This window comes from Sinohyriopsis cumingii, chromosome 3, assembly GCF_028554795.1.
Source record: "Sinohyriopsis cumingii isolate HCF-2022 chromosome 3, ASM2855479v2, whole genome shotgun sequence".
Classification (NCBI taxonomy): Eukaryota; Metazoa; Mollusca; class Bivalvia; order Unionida; family Unionidae; genus Sinohyriopsis; species Sinohyriopsis cumingii.
The window spans coordinates 74627621-74653612 of NC_142963.1; the positions used below are offsets into that span (position 1 = coordinate 74627621).

General features: G+C 38.1%; 1 protein-coding gene across 1 annotated transcript in view; it reads left to right on the forward strand.

The window, feature by feature from the left end:
* The first annotated feature begins 4530 nt into the window (after positions 1 to 4530).
* The window catches only part of LOC149803119 (nucleoredoxin-like), a 34188-nt gene continuing 12726 nt past the window's right edge, over positions 4531 to 25992 (forward strand). The window contains exons 1-3 of the mRNA XM_089953887.1: positions 4531 to 4760; positions 8535 to 8740; positions 9359 to 9496. Coding sequence (XP_089810013.1) covers positions 4670 to 4760; positions 8535 to 8740; positions 9359 to 9496 — 435 coding nt within the window. The 5' untranslated portion in view covers positions 4531 to 4669. The remainder of the gene's footprint in view (positions 4761 to 8534; positions 8741 to 9358; positions 9497 to 25992) is intronic.

Below are 25992 nucleotides of genomic sequence, written 5' to 3' on the forward strand. Positions count from 1 at the left end.
CGGCTATCATGTAAACATGGTCTCCAGCCACTACGTTGCTAAACTCATGAAGCGAGTGGTATTTGTCCTGATGAGGATTAAGCGCGAAAATCATGACGCGATCGTGTTTAAGCATGTTATTAAGCAAAAGATTCAGGAGGAGATTGGGTTTTCCATGACAAGTCGGACCCACGATCCATGTAATGGCAATCCGGCATCAAAACATGATGCGAATGTTCTTTTGTTTTTTTCCTTCGTGTCGAAATGAATGATGTTCATGTTCTATATAATTCGCCATGTCGTACGTGTCTTTTGGTACTCTGACAGGGCTGGAAGTAGTTCTTCTGCGAATGAATTGGACAAGAAAGTCAACCGCTCTGGAGATTCCATGCAGTGTCATCTCAACATGAGTGGTCAGTCTCACCAATCTCGAAGATGTGGGTTATCCACCTCCGGACGCCAAATTCCGCACTCTGATCTCACGTGAACCTATTCACCCAGACCAAATTATCTTTGGCAGGTGGAACGATGATGGGAAATCTCAACATAGGTGGAATGAGCTTGTATGAACTTTCCGCAGCAGCGGCGCGGTCTTTTCAACTCGTGACAGCTACCGATCTCGAGGTAGCCTTGGCTGTAAAATACGTTAAAACGAATGGTTCCGTCTCTGGAAATGTGCACGTGACTGGCACGTTTTCCATAGCAGGTCAGGTCACGAGCGATCTGATGATGGCGTATCCGTTTTCAGGAACTACGTCTCTAAATTCCAGACGTGTAGGGGTGTACAGCGGACTCAACACGAAAGCGACCATAGTCTATCACTTTGGAATTTCAGGTCGTTCTCTCTGGATCGATAGAGAGGCGAGTTGAAATGACACGAATAACACTTAAGAAATTTTGTATTCTCAGCTCAGCTGGTTTGGAAATACTAAATTATCCACGACGGGTGGAACACTCACGGGAACTCTCGCCACAGTAGTGGGCTAAAATGGTAGTGACGGATTATCCACCCGCAGCCAACAACGAAGTAGCTACAAAACTGTACGTGGACATGCGCCGCGTCAGAAACAATGTGGGATATGTTCCAATTCTCTCTGGAAACACGGATAATCCCTGAAGCATCGTTGTTTCAGCGTGGTTGAAATACTCGTCGTCGTGCAAGGCCTATCTGGTATTTTCGGCAGATCTTGTGGCAGCTCCTGGAATTGAAAACGAGTAGGCGACTAATGGAGCCACTTTTAATTTTCGGAGTGAGTTTTCATGAAAAGGGATTTTATATTTGCAGCGATTAAAGACTCTGAACAAGTAAAGCTCAACGTGGAAAAACTCGCTCTGGCGTATTATTATTTCTAAAAGTAACATCGAAAAATTTCCCATTCCACGGATGAGATGTTACACGCCATAGAATCACAGCAATATCTGGACCATGTGGAACAGGAAGCGACTCCTAATACGCTGTCGGTTCTTGTAAGGTTAAATCATTTGACGAAAATCACAAAACATATATCGACTGTGGCTCGTTGGAATAAGGTGTCTGAGATCGACGACGACAAAGTTAACGTGCACATAAAATTCTTAAAGGAAAACTTTCCACAACTTGAACTGACGATGCAGAGTTTAGTCGACTCAGAATGAATCCCATCCTTGACTTTAACCACATCGATGAGAATTTGTCGGTAGAGCAGCATCGCGAGCTAGAATTGTATTACCGCTATTACCGCTATCGTGAATGGGTTACATCTCAACATAGATATCAACGTGTCACTCTCACCCATCAAAGTAGTGGGAATAGGAAAGGATCTCGTATTGCTCACAGCATCACAGCAGAAGGAGCTCTACAACAATGGCATGCCAAGCATTGTCTACGATAAAGAACTCCTTTTCAACATTGCATCTCTTGCATGCATCAAGAAGAACTCATCATCCTGATATACAGATCTACTGAGGCATAAAACATTGTGAAAACATAGTTGCAAAGCCGATTACCCGATGAGCTTCAAACCAAAAAAATGATGACAGTACTGCGTAGCTCTCACTCCATGGACAAGTACATGAACGATGGAGTAACCGGTAGAGCTAAACTTCACCACATGCCTAATTTTAGTTCGTACGCTACCCGCCACTCCCTCCGTGTTAGTTTCGTAGCAGCTAAACACGAGATGCGCTTTCCACAACACTGTTTCCTGAGTCATGCTTAATCTAGATCAGAAACTCGTTGAACAACGCTGAATGGTTTTTAGATCTGTGAGTAGCTCTAGTTTTTTCTTTGTGATATTTAATCGCTCTGATGTTTCGTCCACCACAGCGCTAATACACTTGGAGCTAACCCGTCCAAACTTCTTCAATTTCAGCATGAAATCATGAGCCGATCGCGATGAACTAGTATCGAGACAAAACTACCCAAAATCGATCCACAAGCCCTTCAACAACAACGCGATAAGATTACACGTCTTCCACCACCCCGACGCACTGAAAAGTACAAGGAGGTGCTAACAAAGGATTTATTTGCTATCATTCCCATGTCCTTCAGCGCAGAGTCTATCAAAAACTTCTGCAGCGCATTATATAACCTACAGTAGAGACAGAACTACGCATACACACGGCCATCAAACTTGGAGTAGCTCTCCGTGTTCATCTGGTCAAGGAACACAAGAGAATAGACGTGTGGATCAGAGCAGAATCGCTCATCGTGTATCGCAGTGACGATTTCAGTCACATCGTCGATGTCGCCTGGTCGTTGATCCACAGTCGCATCGAAGATTTTCAAGAGTCAGGATCGGCATGTATATTTGCCGGAGTCAATTCTATCTCGTTTCAAACTTCCAAATTCACACAGCTTTGTGGAAGTAAATACATGCTACTGTCCAAGCAAATCATAGCTACCAAAGTGTGCATCAACGTCAAAAACAACGATGATTTCTGTCTTGTCTGGGCGATCCCCTTCGCGTTACAAATCGTTGAAGATCATGTGTATCGCGCCTCCCACTCTACAAGCTCTATTTTGATACACTTCATACCACTGGCATCACCTTACCAGCATCGGTCAAAGACGTTCCTAAGCTGGAAGCGCTCAACGAGGTACTCTCCATCAACGTGCTTAGGCTCGATGACAAGAAGGCGTGCGATAAGCAGTTTTTGGTCTATCCCATGCTGATCTCCAAAACAGCCTTACAACGCAGCCTCAGTTTACCTTCTTACCCAAACCATTTCATGTATATCAAAGACTTCAGCCGGTTATGCCGATCTCAGTACACGCAAGATAAAAATCACGGCTATTTTTGCTACTGCTCCTTCAATGCTTTATTCAACTGCAACGACTACACAATCACGTCTCGTCAGGATACTGTCAGGAATTACAAACCGTACAGATGCCACGCGAAGGAACACTGCAGTTCGAACACCACTAAAAAAAATACTCACAACCCTTTCATATCATAGAAGCCATCCTCGAAAAAGTACAAGGACACTCTCCTAGTCCAGACCATTCTTTTACTCAAGTAGAACTCAAACACATCCCCTGCACGATTGGGTATAGAACCTGCTGTTCTGTCGATGAGCATTTGCCCTCACCGTATCGCCATCATCGTGGTGAGGATTGGTTTTCATGGTTCTTTGAGCAATTCGTCGATGAATGGAAACGCATCCAAACCATACGAAAAATTCCAGCCACGTTGATTCCACCAACAAATTATTTTATCGTGTGTGTGTGTGTGTGTGCTTGAATAGAGGAGGGAGATACAGCGTTTAGTGTTTGAAAAATGAAAAACGTAGGCGGATAGTTATGAATTAATCCAGGAAACTGACAATCAGTTTTACTTTATTCTTGTTTTTATCATGTGTTGTTTTTTTTTTTCTTATTATAAAAAATAATAATAATAACATTTATATAAATGAAAACGGATATCAGTGTAGGGCGGCCAGTATTTCAGTTTTAAATGGAATTTCAGTCTTAGAACAGGCTTGAGCTTGGAACACTCATTACTGATATTAGCACCTGACTCTTTGGTGCGAAATTCAAAGTACATGTTTCAAACACATGTAGGTCCAGAAAATGCCGCGGCTCATTTCCTTTTCTTTATTCATAAGCTGACATCCAGGTTTCATCTATATTTATAAATATAGGTTTGATCATGAGCACTCAGAAATTTAAAGTTATTGAATTTTTTAATATCATCGTGTTTGTATAGGTTTAAAATGAGAACTGAATTAGTACCGAGAGTCCTACACGATGCGTGTATATCCTTGGCCTGGCTTTCGAGCCGAGAATGATAACCCGTTACCTTTGATTATCGGGCATAGTGAAACTATCTTCTATTGACTGTTCAGGCCCTCGTCTCTCTCGTATCGCGAAATACCGTAGAAAAGTCCCATCGATAATGTACGCATACTATTATTATAACGACTCCGGTTCTTCTGTTATTTAGTGCAAATTCAAGAATTCCATCCAGTTCTTTTTTTCCTTCTTTTTGTGAGAAACATGACGAACAAGCATTTTCTGGCTGTTCTATTAATTGTTATTACACATCGTCAAGTGAAGTCATTGGAGAATAAATAGATATGACCAGGGAACCTCAACGTGTTGAAAGCAATAATGCGGCAAGTAGGCGTATATAAGTCGCTTGTTTTGCAGGGTTCAGTAGATAGGATTTTGCCAGCATTGTCAGCTTGAAGCGTTCGATAGATCGTAAACATGTCGATTGTTGAGCTTCTTGGTTCGAAAGTGCAAGCACAAGATGGAGAGGTTGCTGTAGAATCCTTCTGTGGCGAAGGGAAATACGTGGGTTAGTGTATTTTCTCTCTCTCTCTCTCTCCACGTACCCTCCCGATCTCCCTTTTCTCACTGCGAAGGGAAATACGTGGGTCAGTGTATTCTCTCTCTCTCTCTCTCTCTCTCTCTGTACACGTACCCTCCAGATCTCCTTTTTCTCACTGCGAAGGGAAATATGGGTTAGTGTGACATATCTCCCCTTCCTCTTCCCCCACCTCCGTACTCTCACTACGAATGGAAATATGTTAACTTAGATATGTAGCGTAGTGTTCTCCTCCACCTCCAAATTTATATAGAAACTAAAACTGAAGGCTAATAATGTTGAGTTTTATTTTCTTCTTAATTTCAGCTATATATCTAATTTTATAACTGCCACCCGCCGTATCCATCTATAATCCTTTCAGTTGCTGCTTAGAGAGGTTACACGTACTGTATATGACTATTTTATCCACTTTTTATGATTTATTCTATTAAAAAAATAGTAGTCAATTTACTATACACCGAGGTATTTTTTTGTTATTCGAAACTTCTACACATTTAATCGATTTACTGCACACGTTTGTAAATTGTGAACACAACGTATTTGTAAGCAAGGATGTTTATCGCTATACACTACGTATTCTTACAAGTTTTTGTCAAGATTTATAATTATTTTACATGCTTGTTTACAAGTTATTTTACCGGCTGTTACAGTAACTTTGTGTCTTTGTTTTAGATTAGAAATGATACACTATTCTTAGGCTTTAAAATTGAAATGAGAAAACCAGATTTAAAAAAATCTCGTGAAATCTCGGTGACAGATAATTCATTCTAATTTACCTCATTTAGCAGACAGAGATGCAAACTTAAAACTGTTACAACTAAGTTGTACTAATGTCGTTCGTTCACCTGTAAATTAACTTTGTCAGTGTAATATATCACAATGAAGCAGTTATTTGCCGCGTATTAAATATGTACACTTCGACATTTGGAAATTATAATATAAACCTATTAAGTCTTCTCGAGAAGGAAACTAGCAGACGATATTTTGCCATTTTACCTTGACGACGGACAACCTGGCAGTTTTTCCTATATGCGACTACCAAATTGACCATTTTGAACAAGGTACACTGAAGCAAAATCAACTTATAAATTACAAATAAAGATACTAACAGAAAGCCTTATTTACGTTCTGTTTATGTATGTATTTTTTGTAACAGTATCTTGAGGTTCAGTGAATTTACTTCAACTTCCAAACACCTAAAAAAACTCAATAGTAAATCTGCCAGCAAACCACAAATATGGCTGCTGATGACCTCATTAGGGAACTGTCTTATATGTCGTATCTGAGTGTATAAGGTAGGCACATTTTGAGATCAATAAGGCTCAAGGTTTTTATAATTAACATACCTGCGCCATTCCTATGCGTTATTTTACACTTGATCAATAATGCAACAATAGTAGTCAAAGCAAGGCAAGAATAGCCCTTCCCATTACTGTACATAGTGACGGATATAGCTATTAAAACACGCATATTATTAATTTAACAGGGCACGACGGTTGTTGTTGTTGTTGTGGGGTTTATCGACATTTTTCAGCACACGATAGGCTATACATGGCGGCCAGTATTAATGGTGGAGGAAGAACCCGGAAAAACACCGGAAAAAAAACACCGACCCACGAGAAGCTACTGGCAAGCTTTCTCACATACCCACATTGGCTGAATCCTAGACTCGAACCGCCGCAGACAGAGGTGAGATGGCGGTGATCCGTAACAAAGAGCGCTTTAGACCACCCGGCCACTCGGGGCCCCTGGCACGGAGGTTAGAGTTCATGAAGTTCAGTGAATGAAAACCATCAATTAATGGTCTATCTCTTTAAAGGAGTTACCATATGGGGTACAAATACATGTATATAATCAAAATAAAAAAATTGCATTTAAACGCGATTAAGAAAACTATAAATCAATATTACACCACATTAAGTCGGCAAATACTGCAGGGCCATTTCCATGGCAAATCGCGATTTTTATTACAAATCCCTACCCCTTCCACCTCCGACCGTGACCCAGGGGTCGTAACTCTATACCCGTTATAAATCATATGTGCCCTCATGCTACGAGTGCACGTATAAAGTTTTGTAAATTTAAAAAAAAAAGCTGAACAAATTCACCTAAGTGGACATTTTGCAGCATATTACTTTTGATCTCCCACCCAAGAACCCCAGGAGAGAGGCCAAAATCTGGACACCTCCGGCAAATAGTTACCATATGGGCAACCTTTATACCATGTTTTGGTGCGTTTCCACTCAGCGGTTTAGGATGACATAGAGTTACGGACAGACGGAAGAACGGGTGCAAGATAACACAGAATATACAAGAAGCTTTATTAAACGTCGTTAGTCTGGACAGCATACAACTCACTAGATCCATAGGAGCTATTTTACCAACGAGACAAAATGATTACACGTAAAAATGTGTACTACATATTTACAGCGAAACAATACATATAAAACCTAATAAGGGACACCAATGACAACAGCTTTAAAGACTTACAACAATGTATACAACCTGAAGAGAAAAGAAAAAAGGAAATTCATATGACAAATATTTAGTAAAAATGCGTTCGCGAAGGCATATTGATAATTATGATATTGGGAATTGGAGTCCTGCAAATTAAAACTTTAACATAAATTGAGAAATTAAAGAAGTAACTAAAAATAAATATATAAATAGTAATTGAGCAGGATTTAACTAAAAAAAAATCAGCAAAACTAGATGAGCACAATGGCGATTGACATTGACTGCTAAATAAAACAGCACAGAAAACATTTACAGTGAATCCCTGACCAAGTGGGAATCAGAATGCGGGATTTTTTTTTTATGACAGGCATTTCTTAATTCATTGTACATGCTGTGTCAAATTGCGGGGGTCTCGATAAAAAATAATGCTTTCCTGACCTTATTACCGTTGCCTTGGTATCATGACCGAATTTTGTTGGTTGAAATTAATAACGTATTCTTTAATGAGGTCATATGAACCGAGGGAATCGCAGAAAGAGCGGCTGGCTAAAGCAGTGCAATTTTGGAGACGAGATTTGTTAAGGCCAAGTTAAGAAAGAACCCCCACCCCCTAAAAAATCACACACACACACACATACACTGGAAGTCTAATATATGTCGTTTGCTCGATAAATCAATTTTTCGTCAATTTAATTAAAAAGAAAGGCTGCTTAATTATTATTTGGATTTTAAAATCAGGCGTCCGTGCACGTTTAATACAGTGGTCGTCGTCTATCTGATATGTGCATATATGCACCCTACCCCACCCCCAACGTTCGGGATCTCAGGCTTTAAATGTTAGCATTATTACTTTTCATTCCAGGATATTCAGCCAGATGCATTCTCACCAACAATACTAATCGAAAACACTGGAGAAGTTTCACGTACATGTCTCTGTGACTGGTATTGTGCGTGTTTAGTTGTAGTTCCGTGTTCTCTTATTGCCCTAGCAAACCCTGATCAAATGTCGACCTTGGACTAGTCATATAATTTTTCCAAGAAGTGTAAGATCAGGAACATATAACGCTTTTATCGGTCCAGCTATAGCCAGATATATGCGAAGGAGCGTACAAACTAGCAGACAAACAAGGAGTCAAGACCCCCAACCCCCAACCCTCCAACAATCATAGCCCGCATGTGTAACTTACGAAGATTATATCAACGAAGCAGGATAATATAACATATAACCTCATGAAAAGTTTATATAAATGCTTTGTTTAAACTTTTGTTTTATCTCTCTGACCGAAGGGTTGTATTTCTCTGCACACTGGTGTCCGCCGTGCCGTGGTTTCACTCCTGTGCTGGCTGACTTTTACAAGAACATCAAGGCGTCAAAAAAGGCAGGGATGTTGGAGATTGTCTTTATAAGTTCAGATCGGGATCAGAAAAGTTTCGATGAGTACTACGCCGAAATGCCGTGGAAAGCAATACCATTCAGTGATAGGGAAAGAAAGGTTTGTTTTTGTCTTTTACCAAAATTTGATTCATGTTTACTTTTATTAGTGTCAATGAATGAACGTATATAAAATCTATCGAACAATCCTGTTTGTGATTCTGTCTTTCTGTTTGTCTTGCCGGATATACAATTAATTAGGTATCTGCATGTCTCTCAGTCCGTCATTCAATTCTCGCCAACTGCCTGCCTCTCTGTCTGTTATAGTCATTAGTCAAGAGACCATAATCAAAAATCAATTAAGACCGCTCCGGTGGCCTAAGTGGTTAGAGCGTCCGCCTATGATGCGGGAGGTGTCGGGTTCGAAACCCGGCCGAATCATACCAAAGAGTCTCGCTTGGCGCTAATATTAAGAAGTTAGTGTTATGCCCCAGTGCTAGACATCACTATAAACCGCCACACTGCAGACATCGTAGCGATATGACGGAACATTGTTAAAGCTACATTAAAAATCAAAATCCCTCACACACACACACACACACACACAAAGAGTCAACTACATGTAGCTGTGTTTTTATAACGTAGATTTTATAACGTGGAAATCGTTGTATCTTATATTTTGAGGAAAGAAATATGTTGTAAATATATTTTTTTTTAAAAATTATACTTATCTTTTCAGGAAACATTATGCGGGAAGTTTGGAATCAGGGGAATACCAACTTTTATTCTTCTGAATGTGAAGGATGGCTCCGTAGAAGTCGCCAACGCCAGAGAAAACGTAATGGAGGATCCAAAAGGAGAAAAGTTCCCATGGAAATAATTATTTATTCATAACAGCTATATTTAGAATTTGTTATACCATAATAGAAGTGATGTAGGTGTGCGATTCAGTGAAATATTGTAATGTATTGTGTATTGTATTAAGCTTCAAACTTTTAATGTATAATGAGATTAACAAAGATAAAAAGTTCACTGCTTCTGTACACTTTTATTTACATCCTGTTTTCTTATGAAACGTTTCGTATACAGCAAGATGTGACTTTGTCATCGATGCTCTATTTTATTTAGTATTTGGTGTAATTTTGTAATAAACTCCATAATACACATTTGACCTTTAAAAAAGATTTAGGTAGGAAGGAAAAATCTAAAGGAACTACTAAGACTCTATGTATGTATGTATGTATGTATGTGTGTGTGTGTGTGTGTGTGTGTGTGTGAGCGCGCATGCATGCATGTATGTATATATGTTTTCATGATGCTATAGGCACCATACAAGAGTGTTTGCTGTCGGAGAAGTATCATACACGATTTGGCTATTTCATTTGCTGTTTCACCATAAATGTTTAATTAATTTTTATATATTTCCCCTTATTGAAATTAATATTGATATTCAACAATAGATGTATAATACTCGATTCATTTAATTCTTTTTTTTATTTTGTCTTCCATTTAGTGAAATGAAACGTTTTAAAATATTAGAACTTGTGACCAGTATTCTTCATTGATTTTAGACGAGATTATTTGGGCAGATAATGTTTTGGTATTCCAATGAACTTTTGGATTTACATTCTGCATCTTTTAATTGCTATATTCGAATTCTTAATGATGGTAAACTAAGTTACAGAAAGAACCATCAAATTTAATTATGAAGGTTATAAAATGAAAATTTATGAGGAACTTACAGTTTTATGCATTGAATCCAAAATATACTAAAAAAGTTCTACACCAGTCCAAAAGAATCCACGGTTCCGAATGAATTCCAGAACTTCGAATATACCAGTCTGCCAACAGTTCTGATGTATTACAATGCCACTGTTCATAACTCCTTGAAAAAACATTCACAATATTCACAAAATAAGATTTTAGCCTAATGAGCACTGTGTAATTCCAATGAATAATCCAAACAAATGTCTCCTCTCAAAATTTTGTTTAAACACAACATGAAACACATATGCAGACTCATATTAACAAAGCGAACACATGAAATAAGAATCCGAAATATGAATTAATTAATTGCTGAGTTCTCGCCTTCTATACATCTTCAAGAGCACGACTATGTGTCGCATTACAACCCCACGTTACAAATTTCACTACTAAATTCTCCATTACACAATACCTACCCAAGTTACCTATGTCGAAGTACTCAACTCGTAAACATGATTATTATTAGAAACTTGTCAACTCCTGTTTATAGATCCTATGCAATCTACATGCCAAAAGTGAAACACAAAATAGCCACGAATAAAAAGTTACACAAAATATAGATATACATAAAAATGTATTCATTATACAAACAAATTTTAATTTTCTTTGGTGTGCTTGCTTATGAATAATCCAAATTCATCTCCTTCGTCAAAAAGTTGAAGCTTACCAGTTATTATGTACTTTTGAGAGAGTGACGTATGTAAGGTGAAGTTGCAAAATACGAAACTGTAGAGCGCCACCAAAAACAATTTTAAAGAAGAATTTTACTTAGTTAAAATTATAACCAAAGCATGTATAAGAATGACCTTAGGAATTCATGAAAATACACAAAGTAGTGGGGGCAAATGTTTGGGTTTATTTTGTCACTCTAAACATACAGACGTGTCCTCAGAGCTGGTCGACAACGGGATAATATCCAAAACTGGATAGTAAATCGCCAGATAGCAGATTCATTATTTAGCGACTATGGCGCCTAGTGAATCCAAAGTTCTGTATTAAAAGTACAAATGACCCTATCATGTGTATCAATTACAATAAAAGTGTTTTCATGATCACTGACAGAAGTTTCAATAGGGACCACACCCGAGTCAGTCACACGCAGGCGATCCCAATTCTGGTCCGTGACACTCGCGTTGGTTTAGTAATTACGTTATGCGGGCTATTTCGAATTAATAAATCAGAGACAACAAGTGTCAACACGTTTAGGAAATTTACCATCCAATCACTAAGAAGAGTAGCACTGGGTGTTTAGTCTACCCAAATTATCCGAGCGAAATATAACACAAAGCCACTATTTTCAGGGTTTACAATAAGACGCTTTACGGTTCAAGGTCAGTTCTTCGACGGGATAAAAGTTGTTGTTGTTGTAGGGTTTAACGCCATTTTTCAGCACACAATAGGCCATATTTGACTGAAAAATGTCCCATAGAAGAGAAATACATTCGTGGCAGTATTTATTCAAAAGGAATTCATGTACAATACTATTTTTTTCATTACTGGAGGCGAGTATTATAAAAGATACGGATTGATGCCCTGGACTTTAATAGATCTTTACTTAGGATCAAAAGAAACTAACTGTGTCAATAATGGCTTCGAGTGACTGAGCAGAATTAGTTTATAAATGTACGCAATGTTAGGGAGACTAGAGTGAGCGGGGGGGGGGGGGAGAAGCATGATATGCATTATTCGATTTATGTTAGGCAGTGGACGTGGGCACCTCTAAACTTGTTTTAGCTCATATCGGTAAAACTTAATAGCTGATCTATACATGCTTGCCACAACTAGTTCGTACATAGGTTATACGCATCGTGTAATTCCATACAGCATATGCGTTATATACATCGTGTAATTCCATACAGCATATGTTTTATATATATATATATATATATATATATATATATATATATATATATATATATATATATATATATATATATATATATATATCGCGCAATTCGATACAGCATATGTGATATATACTGCGTAATTCCATATCGCGTAATTCCATACAGCATATGTGTTATGCATCGTTTACTCCTCTATATAGCATAGGATTTAAGCAACAGTATATGCATACATATTGATGCATGAAGAAGACAGTTGTATTCAAACTTGGGTTGACCTGATTAAGTAAGGTCAATGACTCTCGGACAAGATAATTACACTAAAAGCTTGCGGTGAGAGGCATAGCATGAAAGTCATGGGAATCTACACAAAAACCCTGGTTAGTATCCCGGCTTAGACTAGCACCTGTGCGAAGCAGATTAAGCATAACAATGTACTACAATCTTTGCTTGAACACATGCTTTGCGCGAATGACCAATATAAACTTAATTGAGGACAAGGTTAATATGGTTCAGGATGAAGACAACACTCGAATCACACACACACACTGTGTACCATCGTCGCAATCCACGGGTGAAGATCCGTGAAGGAATGTAGCGGAATTTCACTCATCGCATGCGACAATGTCTCTAGACCTATAACGGTAAAAGTGGCAGACAACACATATAGACAAACAGACAGTTGGAAGACTCAAAAGGTTACTTTATATTTATATGAGTGAAGCAGTTAGAGGATGCGATGACATTAACGCGTGGTTCTCTGACCATGAGAGCAGCAGACGCCATTAGACAGCACTAACAAATATTAGCAGGATTAATGCCGTTTAATTAGTATGTCACGAGTCTAAAGGCTCAGCGGTATGATAGTTAAAGTCTTTGCTGTGTCTTATAAAATCCAGGCGGCCGTGGTCGTCCGCTTTCGTTCTTAACAAGCGCTGGACAATCACCGTATACCCAATCTCAAGGCCTCAAGGACTGATATTTGGTAAAAGCGGTTTCGGAAGTCTTTAGAGTACGGTGGAATTAACATCTTGCAGACTACTGTTCTATATAAAAAGGACAAAATGGCTGAAAGCATCTACATCGTTTATCGTTTTCCTGTCGCTTTCTTGCGTTGTGCTACGGAATAAGGCGTTCTGAAGAGCAGCCGAAAAAGCTAGGCCAATTCAGGTCACATCACATGCGCATGAGCATCCATTGCTGGTTGTACTGGAGCGGCGTGAGTGTCGTTTTTTTCTCATGTGGTAGACAAGTACTGGTTTAAACTGGGATGGAGCGGGTATGTAATTGCGGCGAGCGTTGGGGTTACCCGGGGCACCATAATTCATTCAGAGGTCAGCTGGAGGTAACAGCTTTCGCAGCAGCAGGAAACAATCACTGTTCTCGGCTGGTCGCGAGCGTGATTGCAGCTAATGTGGCATTTGGTATTTGGCGAATCGATTTTGATCATTCAAAAAAAAAAAAAAAAAAAAAGCCAATAAGCGCAAGAAAGCGGATCTGCAAATAGAATGCACACCAATTTGTGACCCTTGGCGAGCGTATTGGCAAGATTAAAAAAAAAATAGAATGTAACATTTATGACTAAAACTTTAAAGGGAACATACATTTTTTCACGGCATCCCTGACTTACCAGTGCATCTCGCCGGCCGGTTAGAGGTGCATCCCCACATGACAGCTAACATTACTTCTAGCACCTCACCAGACCAATTAAACTTTCATTTCACGCTTCTCATAAAAGAATTATAATATCGCTTTACCCAAACCCAAAAAGACCACAAGATTTTCGCCCGAAAAATCTCAGAGACTGAGCAAAAAATATGAACAACGACCGAACAGCTCCGTGTCCTTTTCGAAAAGTACCAGTGCGCAGTAAACTTAGTGGATAGCATTGATATCGCTTAATTGTCTATTTGCTTTATTTATGTAGTCTTCCCTATTCATACCGAATACATCGGAACCCAAATCTATAGGTTTGATCAGTGGCCGCGCGAGTGGAGTGGTGATATTGCCCACACGTGCTTTGCAAAGGGGGAGGGGGGCGAATTCGACAGCATTTTTTAGCTGAAATTTTCATAGTATTTCACCTCACCTTAGTGTATCGGGAACAATTCTTGATAAAACTTACAGGGGTGGGGGATGATGTTGGAAACTGACATAAAAAACTGTTCTCTGTCGGAAAGTAGAAGCGCCACTAAAGAAAATTGACCATGGGAAACTCGAACCTTCGCATCGCCACATGGCTTGATTGTTATGTCTGTTCTGTTTTTCAATGAGTGTACGGCGTCTTTCTCTTCTTTTGTTGAAGTCTGAATATTCTCTAGGATAGTTAACATGCTTTGAGATGCCGCTGTCAACTAAAGTGACGAATGCCTCTAGATTTGCAACTGGGCTTGTCCAATATCCTACTTGGTGGCTAAATTCTATCCCAGTCAATCATATATTTTATTCTCCAATCTCTTCACTTGCCTCTTCCTATGAGGCGCCGTAGCGGACAAAAGCTGGTCCAATCAGAATGTTGCCGTTGAAATTTGAATGTCGTATGTCCAGAATTCCAATTTCACGTGTTGTATCAAAAATGCTCGTCCATAAAGTTCCATTTTCTAGGACGAGATTTCAGATTGTATCTGTTGAATTAAATAGTAGTGGTTGAAAGTTATATTTTCTATGTCGAGGTTTTAGATTGTGTCGTTTGAATTACACGGCGGTGGTTGAAATTTCAGTGTCGTACGTCGAGAATTCCTAATTTACGTATTGGTTCAAAGAGTTTATGTTAAAAGTTCCATTTCATATGTTGAGTATTTAGATTTCATCTGTTGAGTTACACAGCGCAGGTTGAAAATTGGATGTTTAATGTCGATTTTTTTATTATTGAATCTTATGAATGACACGAAGGTTGTTGAAATTTTAATGTGATATGTCGAGAGTTTCAGTTTAACATGTTGAATCACACTGATTGTGCTGAAAGTTCCATTTCGTATGTTGAGTTTTCAGATAGTACACAGCGGTGATTGGATATTTTATTGTGCTTTTCAGAATTGTTATTTTTATATGGTAAAATGATGTGTTGGTGTTACAAGTAACATTATACAATGTCCACTTTAACAATTCCAAATAATATAGAGTATTAAGATACATAAATCGTGTATTCAGTTATGAGGCGCCATTACATTTCATGCCTTTACAGCTTGAAAGTTACCATTCACGGGTCGGGAATTAATATAAATTTCTTCGCTAGAGGTCACTCTTGTGAAGGAACCGCTTTTCGTTGCTGTGAAATTCAACAGGCGAAATCTAAATACTCGCCATATGAATTGGAACTTTCATCGCAAACAGTTACATTGAACGTGTGAATTAGGGATTCTCAAGATATGATATTGAAATTTCAACCTCCGCTGTGTAATTCAAAATATACACTGTAAAATGTCGACATAGGTAATAGAACTTTAAACCGTCACTATGTAATTCAGCATTTAAAATCTAAAATCTCGATCTAGAAAATGGAACTTTAAGGATATGCAAACTGATCCAACACGTGATACTGGGTTTGCGACATGCGACATCGAAACTGCAGCTGCAACGTTCTCACTGGACCAGCTTTTTTCCGCTATGGCGCCACATATCTTCCTTAGCAAACTTCACAAGTTCCCGTGCTTTTCACTATGGACGAATAAACAATTTCTGGCTACCCTGTTAATATCAATTACACATCGTCAGGTGAAAAGATTACAAAATACAAAGGAATGACCAGAGAACAACGACGTGTTGAAATCAAAAGAGCCAACAAGCGCTATTTTTAGCACGGTGGAGGCCGGTGAAGCGATTGCAAAGAACCGCTATGTGTTGAAACCAAACATCCAGCGAGCGCTTTATTTAGTACGGTGGAGGCCGGTGAAGTGATTGGAGAAGAAATAGGAATTACTGGAGTACAGCGACGTGTTGAAATCAGAAGATCCAGCGAGAGCTAGCTTTAGCATTTGTCATTCTCTGCTATAAAGGGTTCATTAAATAACTTTAGCCACATTGAAATAGTATTCTTCCGGAGAATAATCTTTGGGAGCAGCAGAGAGGGTGAACAGACCACTTAAGGGAGTGGTCACCCTTGTGTGTTACCAAAAAAAATAGTGACCCTTCATAGAGGTCAATACCACGTCTACGATTATTGTTTGTCCCAAACAGAATTGTAGACGAGCCCTCTCTGCTGCTCCTCTTCTGCTGATATTAATTAAATTATTATGTTATAATAAAATGATACATCCAGAATCTCATACTGCAAGAACAGCACGAGAACGATTAGAAACAATTAAAAAATTTCTTCCTGTCAGAGACTCATTCAGAAAAAATCTGCAAGCGCAGCAAGAAGCACAAGTTGAGTATGAAGAAGAAACTAAAAAACTATTTAAACCCGTCACTGCAGCTACTGAGAAAGTTACAACTGTCATCAAAGAAGATCTTCTTCCGGTATCAGAAAAAATAGCGAGAAGAACTAAACAGGCAAAGAAGATTTTACGAGACCTTCCAACTGACATAGCTGCAGCTCAACCTCCACCTGTTGGTGAGGAAATACTTGAAGGTATTGGAGAACTTCGTACTGAAGTCGCCGATGTGAGAAAAAAACTTGCATCTAAATCCAAATCAGCAGGAGAAAGCTTAAAATTAATTGCAAGATTTAACGAAGGAGTTGTTGAAGATATTAGAAATACTGAAAGAGAGGAATTACCTGAGATGATATTAGATAATATATCTGATAAATCTAATTTTTTAAAACCCTTTTATGGAAAAACAAGTGATGATGATTTCATTAAATGGATATATCGCGTATATTACAATAAAAACAAGCTAGAGGTCCAGAGTTCAAAAGACTTAATGAAGAAGTAAAAAGACTTTACAGAGAGAGACCGAAACAACCAGAACAGGGAGAGCTCTCCCAGTATCAGCTTCCTCCACCTCTGCAACAAATAGAACAACAGCAATCTTCTTCGCCGCAGCAAAGGTTGAAGTCGGAAATTAAAAGGGCTAAAGAGTCACTTAAATCACCCTCCTCGAAGAAAATTCCTTCACCTTTACGTAAAATTTCTGCACCGGAAATAACATTTCCACCGGTAGATACACCACCTGGATTTCGAGGAAGTGACTCACCCCCGGCAACCACTGAAGTACTTACTCCGGTAATGCAACCACCAGTATTTAAAACACCTCAAGATGAACCTAAAACAGGATCTGGTTTATGTCCTGATAATATCATCAATGACGTGTCACGGTTAGAAGTTCTCATAGGAGGAAAACGTGCCGGAAATAATTCACCAGAAATAACCAATGAAGCAGCTGATATTTGTCGGCGACTATTTCAAGGTGGTATCATGGATATCGGCATTTACCGAGAACTTATTGATGAGCTCGTTGATGATTAGTCACCGCGATTAGATAAATGGTAAATAAAATAAGATGATAATACATAATAATCATCGTAAACCCGCACAGGTCAGAGCGGTAAACTCACGATTACCAATCTATAGTGTTATTTACGGAAATGGACTTGGTGATGTTATTCAGGGATTATTTACAATGATAGCTCCAAAAGTAGCACCTGTAGCAAAACAATTATCGATGAAAGCTATTGATATTGTTCGTGATAAAGCTCCTGGTGCAATTGTCAATGTTGCTGGTAAGGCGTTCTCGGCGATCAAAGAAAGACTAGCACGATTATTGCGACGAAAACAACAATCACCGGTGAAACTGGCAAGTACTGAGGTGATGCCCGCAGACGTAAGTAAAATAATAAATCAGGCTGCAAATCAAAAACTAGCGGCGATATCTGAAGAAGCGGAAAAAAATATAACAGCAAATTTAATAGCAGGAAGCGGTCTTCGTCGACGATGATCATCATTTGAAAAATGGTAACTATAATAAAAATGTTCAGGCGCGAATCAGACCCAGCATTTGATATGGAGGCACCTGTCCTTAAGTATGAATCTATACGTGATTATCAATTTTATTCTTATGACGCAAGACTACCAAATCAGCGGGGGAGAATCGAATTACAGGTTCATGATACAAGTAGATATTTCTTGCCCGCTGAAGCGTTTATTGAAGTAGAAGGTAGACTTGTAACGAATGTTGTAGCTAATACGCCATATGCTGCTAATTTACGTGTTGGTTTTGTCAACAACGGGATCATGGCATTATTTAGTGGCGCCACATACATGATTGATGGAAAAAATATTGAATCAATTCAGAATGATGTCGACGTTGCTACAACAATAATTGGTCTAGCGAGATATTCTGACGACTTTACAAGATCAGCCGGTCCAACAATGATGTTTGCCAAAGATATTACCAACAACGCTGATCATGTTCAGTATACCAAAATACAAGCAGAACGAGATACTGCAGTTGATCCACAGCCAGTTGACTTTGAACACGCAGCCAGACCAGCTGCTGCTTTTGATATTATAGGAAGCGTTAATGCGACTTACAACCTGGGATTTGCAACACGCCGAGCAGCGCTGTCGGGAGATAATAGAAATTTTTCGTGTGCAATTCCATTATCTCACATCTTTGGATTTTGCAGAAATGTTAGAAAAGTCATCTTTGGAGCTAAACACACAATTGTGCTCGTAAGAAAAGGTGATGATAATGATGCAATCTGGCGAGGTGCTGGTGTTGCTGATGGTAAAGTAAATATATCAAAACTTTCATTGTGGATGCCAGTAATGACTCCATCTATTACTGAGGAACAAAAATTACTTTCTTTTATGGATCAAGGCGGTAAATCATTGCTATCATGGTTAACAGTAACCACAGATGCTGCTCAAAGCAATATTAATGGTTTATTTACATGGCATATAGCATCACAACAGGGTGTTTCTGCACCACGACATATTTTTATTGCACTGCAAAATATTAACCGGATAAATAATCAAGAACTTTCACATATGATATTTGATAACCTTGGAGTTAATGAAGTTTCCTTGAGGATAAATGGACATCAAGAACCAGCCGAGGATATATTGTTAAATTTTGATCAAAATCATGTAGCGCGCGCATATCATCGTTTAATGTCATTCATGGGACGTGATCAAAATATAGATACCGGTTTGCAAATATCACAGTTAGATTTTACAGGTCTATATCCGATTTATTATTTTTCACTAGAACATCTTGATTTATCCAAACAATCTGTCGTTGATATACACTTTCGAGCTCGTGTTACTAACCCACCAGGTGGTGGTGCCTTCTACAGAGCGATCGCGGTTATACTTAGCGACAAAGCCATGTTACTTGAAGGTGGTAGTGGTCGAATGAGGGTCGTTGATGCACCGGTGGAAAATATTTAATCGTGTTATTTAGAAAAATATATTTTATATAAAAAATGTCGTATAGTCATGTTAATGTTACTCTGACTCCAGGTCAGGTAAAAAAGCTTCAATCAAAAACCGCCAACAAATGCGGAACTAAAATATCACTAAAACGAGATCAGATTAGTGGTGGTCCAAACAAATTATCGTTGACAAATAATCAGATTAAACATTTCAATAAAGCCCTGGAATTAAAAACTGGAGTTCAATTTCATCTCTCCCCGAGCGCCATCAAAGACATGTTTAAAACCGGTGGTATATTTCCACTTCTTGCGGCCATTCCGGCATTAATAGCTGCAGCTGCTCCAGCCGTAGCAAAAGCAGCCGCGTTAGGTGCTGTTGGAACAGCTGCTGGAATGGCACTAAAGAAAGCAACAGGGCAAGGATACAAAAAAAGGGTCGCGGCTTAAGATTGCCAGGATCTCGTTGGGGGAGAGGCCTAAGGCTTCCAGGATCACTTCGTTAGACGTTCCAGCATCAAATTTTGATTTACTTGATGCTGCTAAAAAATTAAAAATATCTGCCTTTAGAGGTGTTTTTATGCGAGATCAATTACCGAAACAACCAAACAAACTAGAAACAGGTATTATTAATCTCGATGAACGTTCCGGACCTGGTACTCATTGGGTATCATACGCGGTTGATCCACGTGGAATCGTTTATTTTGATTCGTACGGGTTAGCTCCACCTGTTGAATTTATCAAGTATGTCGTACCACTTCACGCAACAACCAGAGGTTCCAAAGTTTGGTATTCAACGCTACCCACACAAACAATGACAGATCCGCCAATATGCGGCCGTGAAGTAATTAATGTACTCGACGCTATATCAAAATCATCCAGGCCGCCACATAAAGTCGTGCACGATTATACAAGCAACCGATTTGTTGCGCGTAAGGCGTTTTAAACAACGGGTCTTATTATAATGGTTGACATTTACGGAAGATCTTCTTCACGCGTTAAGAAAAAGCCCGGCGACGTTGATCTGTCAAAGTATGCGACTAAGGATGACCTCGCTGATATTATGAACCTGGCTGGAGTTGACCCAGATGAAGTTGTTATTTTTCAAGATCGATATGGTAAACTAAAAACCAGCAATATCAAATGGAATGATATAGTTCGACGAGTACTTGGTGCAGTTACAGATAATATTCCCGTGTTTACTGACGGTGGTAGGATCAGAGATTCAAGTATGTCACTTAAAACCATCAGAGATGAAATTGCAAAAAGTGTTGCTAATCGCGTGAGAAACACCGGTGACACAATGACAGGTGAACTCAGCATGAACGGAAACAAAATAGTAGCTGTAACAGCTCCAAAATCCGACAACGACGTCGCAAACAAACTATACGTCGACGACGTGGATGGAAAACTATCCACGCTGCGGGCCGAATATGATGTTCACGTAACCGGTTTTACAAGGCTTCGAAGAAATTTTCAAAAAACCGATGATGCCATAAATAAGTTCTTTGGAACTCCTTCCGTCATCGATATAAAACTTTCTGATATCAAAAGTAACTTAGACACGATCAAACGAACACAGCAAGACATCGTAGCGGGAATTCCTGAGATTATCAATAAAACCAATTTGATTAAAATTTCAGCTGGAATAACTCCCGGGCACATCACAAACATCGTATGCACGGTATCATCGGGATTTGCAACATGGTCAAAACAAAATAATACTTTCAAATATACCGCAACAGTCACTGGCGTGTACAGGCTGTCTGTGTTTAGTGCTGCAAAATTTGAAATATTTACAACGTTTCCATGGCGTCATTCCACCGACAGTTTTTCCGGGGTTGTATCTGTTATATTAAATATCGGAACCGAAGAAATATTTATTCTGGAAGCAGCTGATAAGAAATTAACCGCAACATCTTACTGGTGGTGTTTGGAATTTGTAGCTGAAACACCTCAATTGGTTACTGCATAAAAATATATATGGACGGTGCACAATACAGGTACAATCAAGCACGTGAATGGCAGGCGGCGCTAAAAGATCAAGTCGATCAATATACAGTAAAAGTAAAAAAATATCGACGACGATTGGTTATCGTTGATGTGATTGTTTATTCAGTATCCGCTGTTGTTGCTGGAACCGGTGTAATATTATCAGCGTTGACAACGATGGCACCAGTAGCTGTAACTATTTGTATTTCAGCAGCAACAACTATTGCAGGTGTGCTTAATATCATCGCAAAAAAAATATGTACTTGCACGAACGAAAAATTATCCGATTACACAATAAAATTACATACAGCGACGGTAGCATGCTCGAAATTATCCTCGTTGTTATCAGCGAGTCTCAGTGATGGAATTATATCTGATTTCGAATTTTCAATGATAACTAAAATATACGACGAAGGTATCGGTATTAAAGATACAAGTATCAATAATGACAGAATTACTCCAGCAGATCGTGACCAACACAACTCCGCCAAAGATAACGATGATCTCGGTAAGTTCAATTAATCCTGAATTTAGTGTTAATTTTCCTACTGCAATTCCAGTAAAAGAAATAGCACTAGCGCAATTACGAGTATATTACAGCTGGCCAAATATCAGATCAAAATCATTTAATGGTACACCAGCAAATAATTCGCTTGTATTTACTAACAACAACAAACCCGATGGAACACCTGACTGGGTTGTTGTTGGAATACCAACTGGCAGTTACGAGATTGAAGAGATCAGTGAGGAATTTGCGCGTAGAATAAAATCAATAACAGGAAAAGAATCAAAAATATCAATTAATGTTCATGAACCCACCCTGTCCTCGACGATTGAAATAAACTCGCCTGATTATGCCGTTGATATTTATCAATCCACGATAAGATCCGTACTAGGATGGCCTGAGATATCACCACCGATAACACCGATACCACCAGAACCGAAAAAGTCTGATTATGTCACGGATAGGCAATCATATCATGAAATTAATCCATCATACGGGGAAGACCTACGTATTTTTAAAAATAAATCAATGTTTAGAATGTTTTTAATTTACAGTTATGATGAGGCATGGACTTTTATAAATCCGGGGGAAACAGGAAATGTTTTTTGGTCTTCATCGAAGTGATATTATTAAATATTTTCAGGAAATCAATCAAGAATGTAAAAAACAACTAGATCAACTAAATCAATATTTTAACGAACATATTTTTGACATATCAGCGTCATCACGTGAAAAAATCATCACGCGTGTGGAAATATTAAATCAGCTTATATCAGATATGGAATATTTTAATAACCGAATAGTTCAAGCTATGGTTAGTTTAAAATTTGGTGAAGGATCTAGTGCATATAGATGGTTAGAAAGACATAAATTAACAGAAGCCGATGTACCAAATTTTAAATTTCCCGGGTATAGTGTAACCGAGTTAAGAAAATCTGTCAATGATGTCATTGATGAGTTTTTTCCTAAAATACTCGATGCATGGAGAAAATTAATTCCACCAGCAACCGTTCTTAGATATGATAATGATCCACATGGCGGCGGAAGACACGTATCTCCGGGAATCGTTAATATAACACCGACGGTCGCGGTCAATCTGGTTTGTGACGTAATCGATGGCAGCTATCAAATAGATCTCGGAAGATCAAATCAAGCTCAACAAGGATACATCCTGTACACGTTCACACCACAAGTTCCCCCTGGAAGTTTAATCGTGCAAGAACCAACTAATCCTGTGTATTTCGGTGTCACAATAATATGTTAACACGAATCAATTTTAAGCTCACAGACCACCTTAATCGCTTAATTGACATACGTGAAGAAGAACTTGTAATAAATCTGTATGTAAAGTCGTAAGACTTTATCGTAGATCTTTATGTAATGGAGGGTTTTTTACACACGAGAATTTCTTAACAGTTAGAAGAACATTTGTAACAGAGATCAGACTCAAATTCGATCAACTTAAAAAAAATAAATAAAAAAATATTTTATTATTACTAGCACAAATTTGTGTTTGATACAAATTAATCGGCCTAGGCAGCTAAAAAAGCTGGTCGATGAAAGTAAAAATTAAAATTTCTATCACAAAAAAAATAAGATTTATTAATTTTCCTGATTTTTATTATTTTTTTACTGAAATTGTACGAATTACTTGATTTTGACTACCAACTACCCCGTCAGAAACATAAAAATGTACGAATTACTTGATTTTGACTACCAACTACCCCGTCAGAAACATAAAAATGTACGAATTACTTGATTTTGACTACCAACTACCCCGTCAGAAATAAGAAATTCTAACTTTGTCAAATTGTTCCTAATAAATTTTATTTATTATAAATTAATTTTATTTATTTATAATATTATTTTTACTGAGATTTTTATTTTTTTTTACTAAAATACAACGAAATTGCTCAATTTTCCTGATTTTTACTACCAACTACCCCGTCAGAAATCAAGTAATTCGTGCATTTTTCTTTGATTTTGACTACCAACTACCCCGTCAGAATCAAGTAATTCGTGCATTTTTCTTGATTTTAGTAAAAAAAAAAAATCTTCAGTAAAAATAATATTATTAATAAATAAAATTAATTTATAATAAATAAAATTTACTAGAAACAATTTGACAAAGTTAGAATTTTCTTGATTTTGACTACCAACTACCCCGTCAGGATCAAGTAATTCGTGTATTTTTCTTGTATTTTGTAAAATAAATATCAATTTTTTCTTATTTCTGACGGGGTAGTTGGTAGTCAAAATCGCGTATTTGTGAAAAAATATTATTTTTTCTGAAAATTTGATCATTTTACACTACACGTGGTCAGCGTTGACAGGGACCCCAGTTACCAAAACTTTCATTTTCATTATCACCAGTAACGAAGTTACTCTGGATCGTTTCACCAGTAACGAAGTTACTCTGGATCGTTTCACCAGTAACGAAGTTACTTTCTAACATAATTTTTCTTAATTGTCTTATACGGGTACTAATCGTTTTCTTTTCCTTGTACTCGTGGGATAATAACGATTTAATTCTTTCTACGGCGGCAGAGAGAGGAACGAACTCCTTCACATGATCATCTTCTACGGTAGCTAGCGACTGAAACATTGCCGCCTGAATCCGTTTCATGAGCTTGTATTCAGATGATAGTGTGTGTATCCCCTGGGTTTTACGTTCTTGTAAAATCTCAAAGTCAGAAACTATTTTTTCAGGATTAAGTTCATCAGATATATTAATTCCATCTTTTTTCAATTTTTTAATAGCAACAATTACATCATTGATATTTTCATGGTTCATTATATAATATATAAATCTTTAAAATAAAAAAAAATATCCCCAGAACCCCTATCGAGTGTTTAGCGAGTTCGTCGGGATGTTTCAAGGACAGCACAACATATACAATGAATGAAGAGCCCCTATCGAGTGTATTAGCGAGCTCAGATTATGAATGAAGAGCCCCTATCGAGTGTATTAGCGAGCTCAGATTATGCATGGACGGCACATTAACTAAGGAAATGGATATATACAATGAAATGGTTATATACAATGAATGAAGAGCCCCTATCGAGTGTATTAGCGAGCTCAGATTATGCATTGGACGGCACAAACATATAACTTAACTAAGGACAGTACAAACATGTACGCTCAGCAAAAATCCCACCCACAATAATTAATCCAGTGGGTGATACGAAAATATGTATCAACCACAAGTCAATATTGTGGTTGAATTTTGCTGAGCGGGGGGTTTTGCGGTTCCCCCATTATTATAAAAATCGCAATTATGCGCACACCACCGACAAATTGTCAGCCATGGGGGTTCGATCCTGGACCGCGAGCGTCACAGTCCAATACCATACTGATTGAGCTATCAAACCTTGTTACGAACATATATTTCGGAAGTTAATATATAGTTAAGGAACCAATATTTACACTAAAACAGCGGTTTCTGAATAATAACAGTTTCTGTATTTAACAACAGTTTCTGAATATAAAACAGCGGTTTCTGAATAATAACAGTTTCTGAATATAAAACAGCGGTTTTCCTAAGCAGACTGCGAATCAATAATAACAGTGGCATGAACACACCTGCAGATCGATTACCATGACAACGGTTTCTGTTCTGTACCTACACAGCTTCCTTGCGGATCAATAACATTATCATGATTTCTCGTAATGTTGTATGATGGGAAATATTTAAAAACCATAAATAATACTTCTACGAGTAATTAATTACGATGTAATTAGTTAAACTGACTAATCACGATCATAAAAAAATCAAAAATCTACGAAGAAAACTATATATTACAAAGTAATCTCCCTTTTATATAATCAAAAATTCAGTAGTGTATGGAGGACCTACTGTGACATAAATTAAAAAAATTAATTCAATGTGGTGATGATAGTTAATAATGTGGTGATGATAATTATTGATACTGAAAGGTAATTTTCTGTTTAT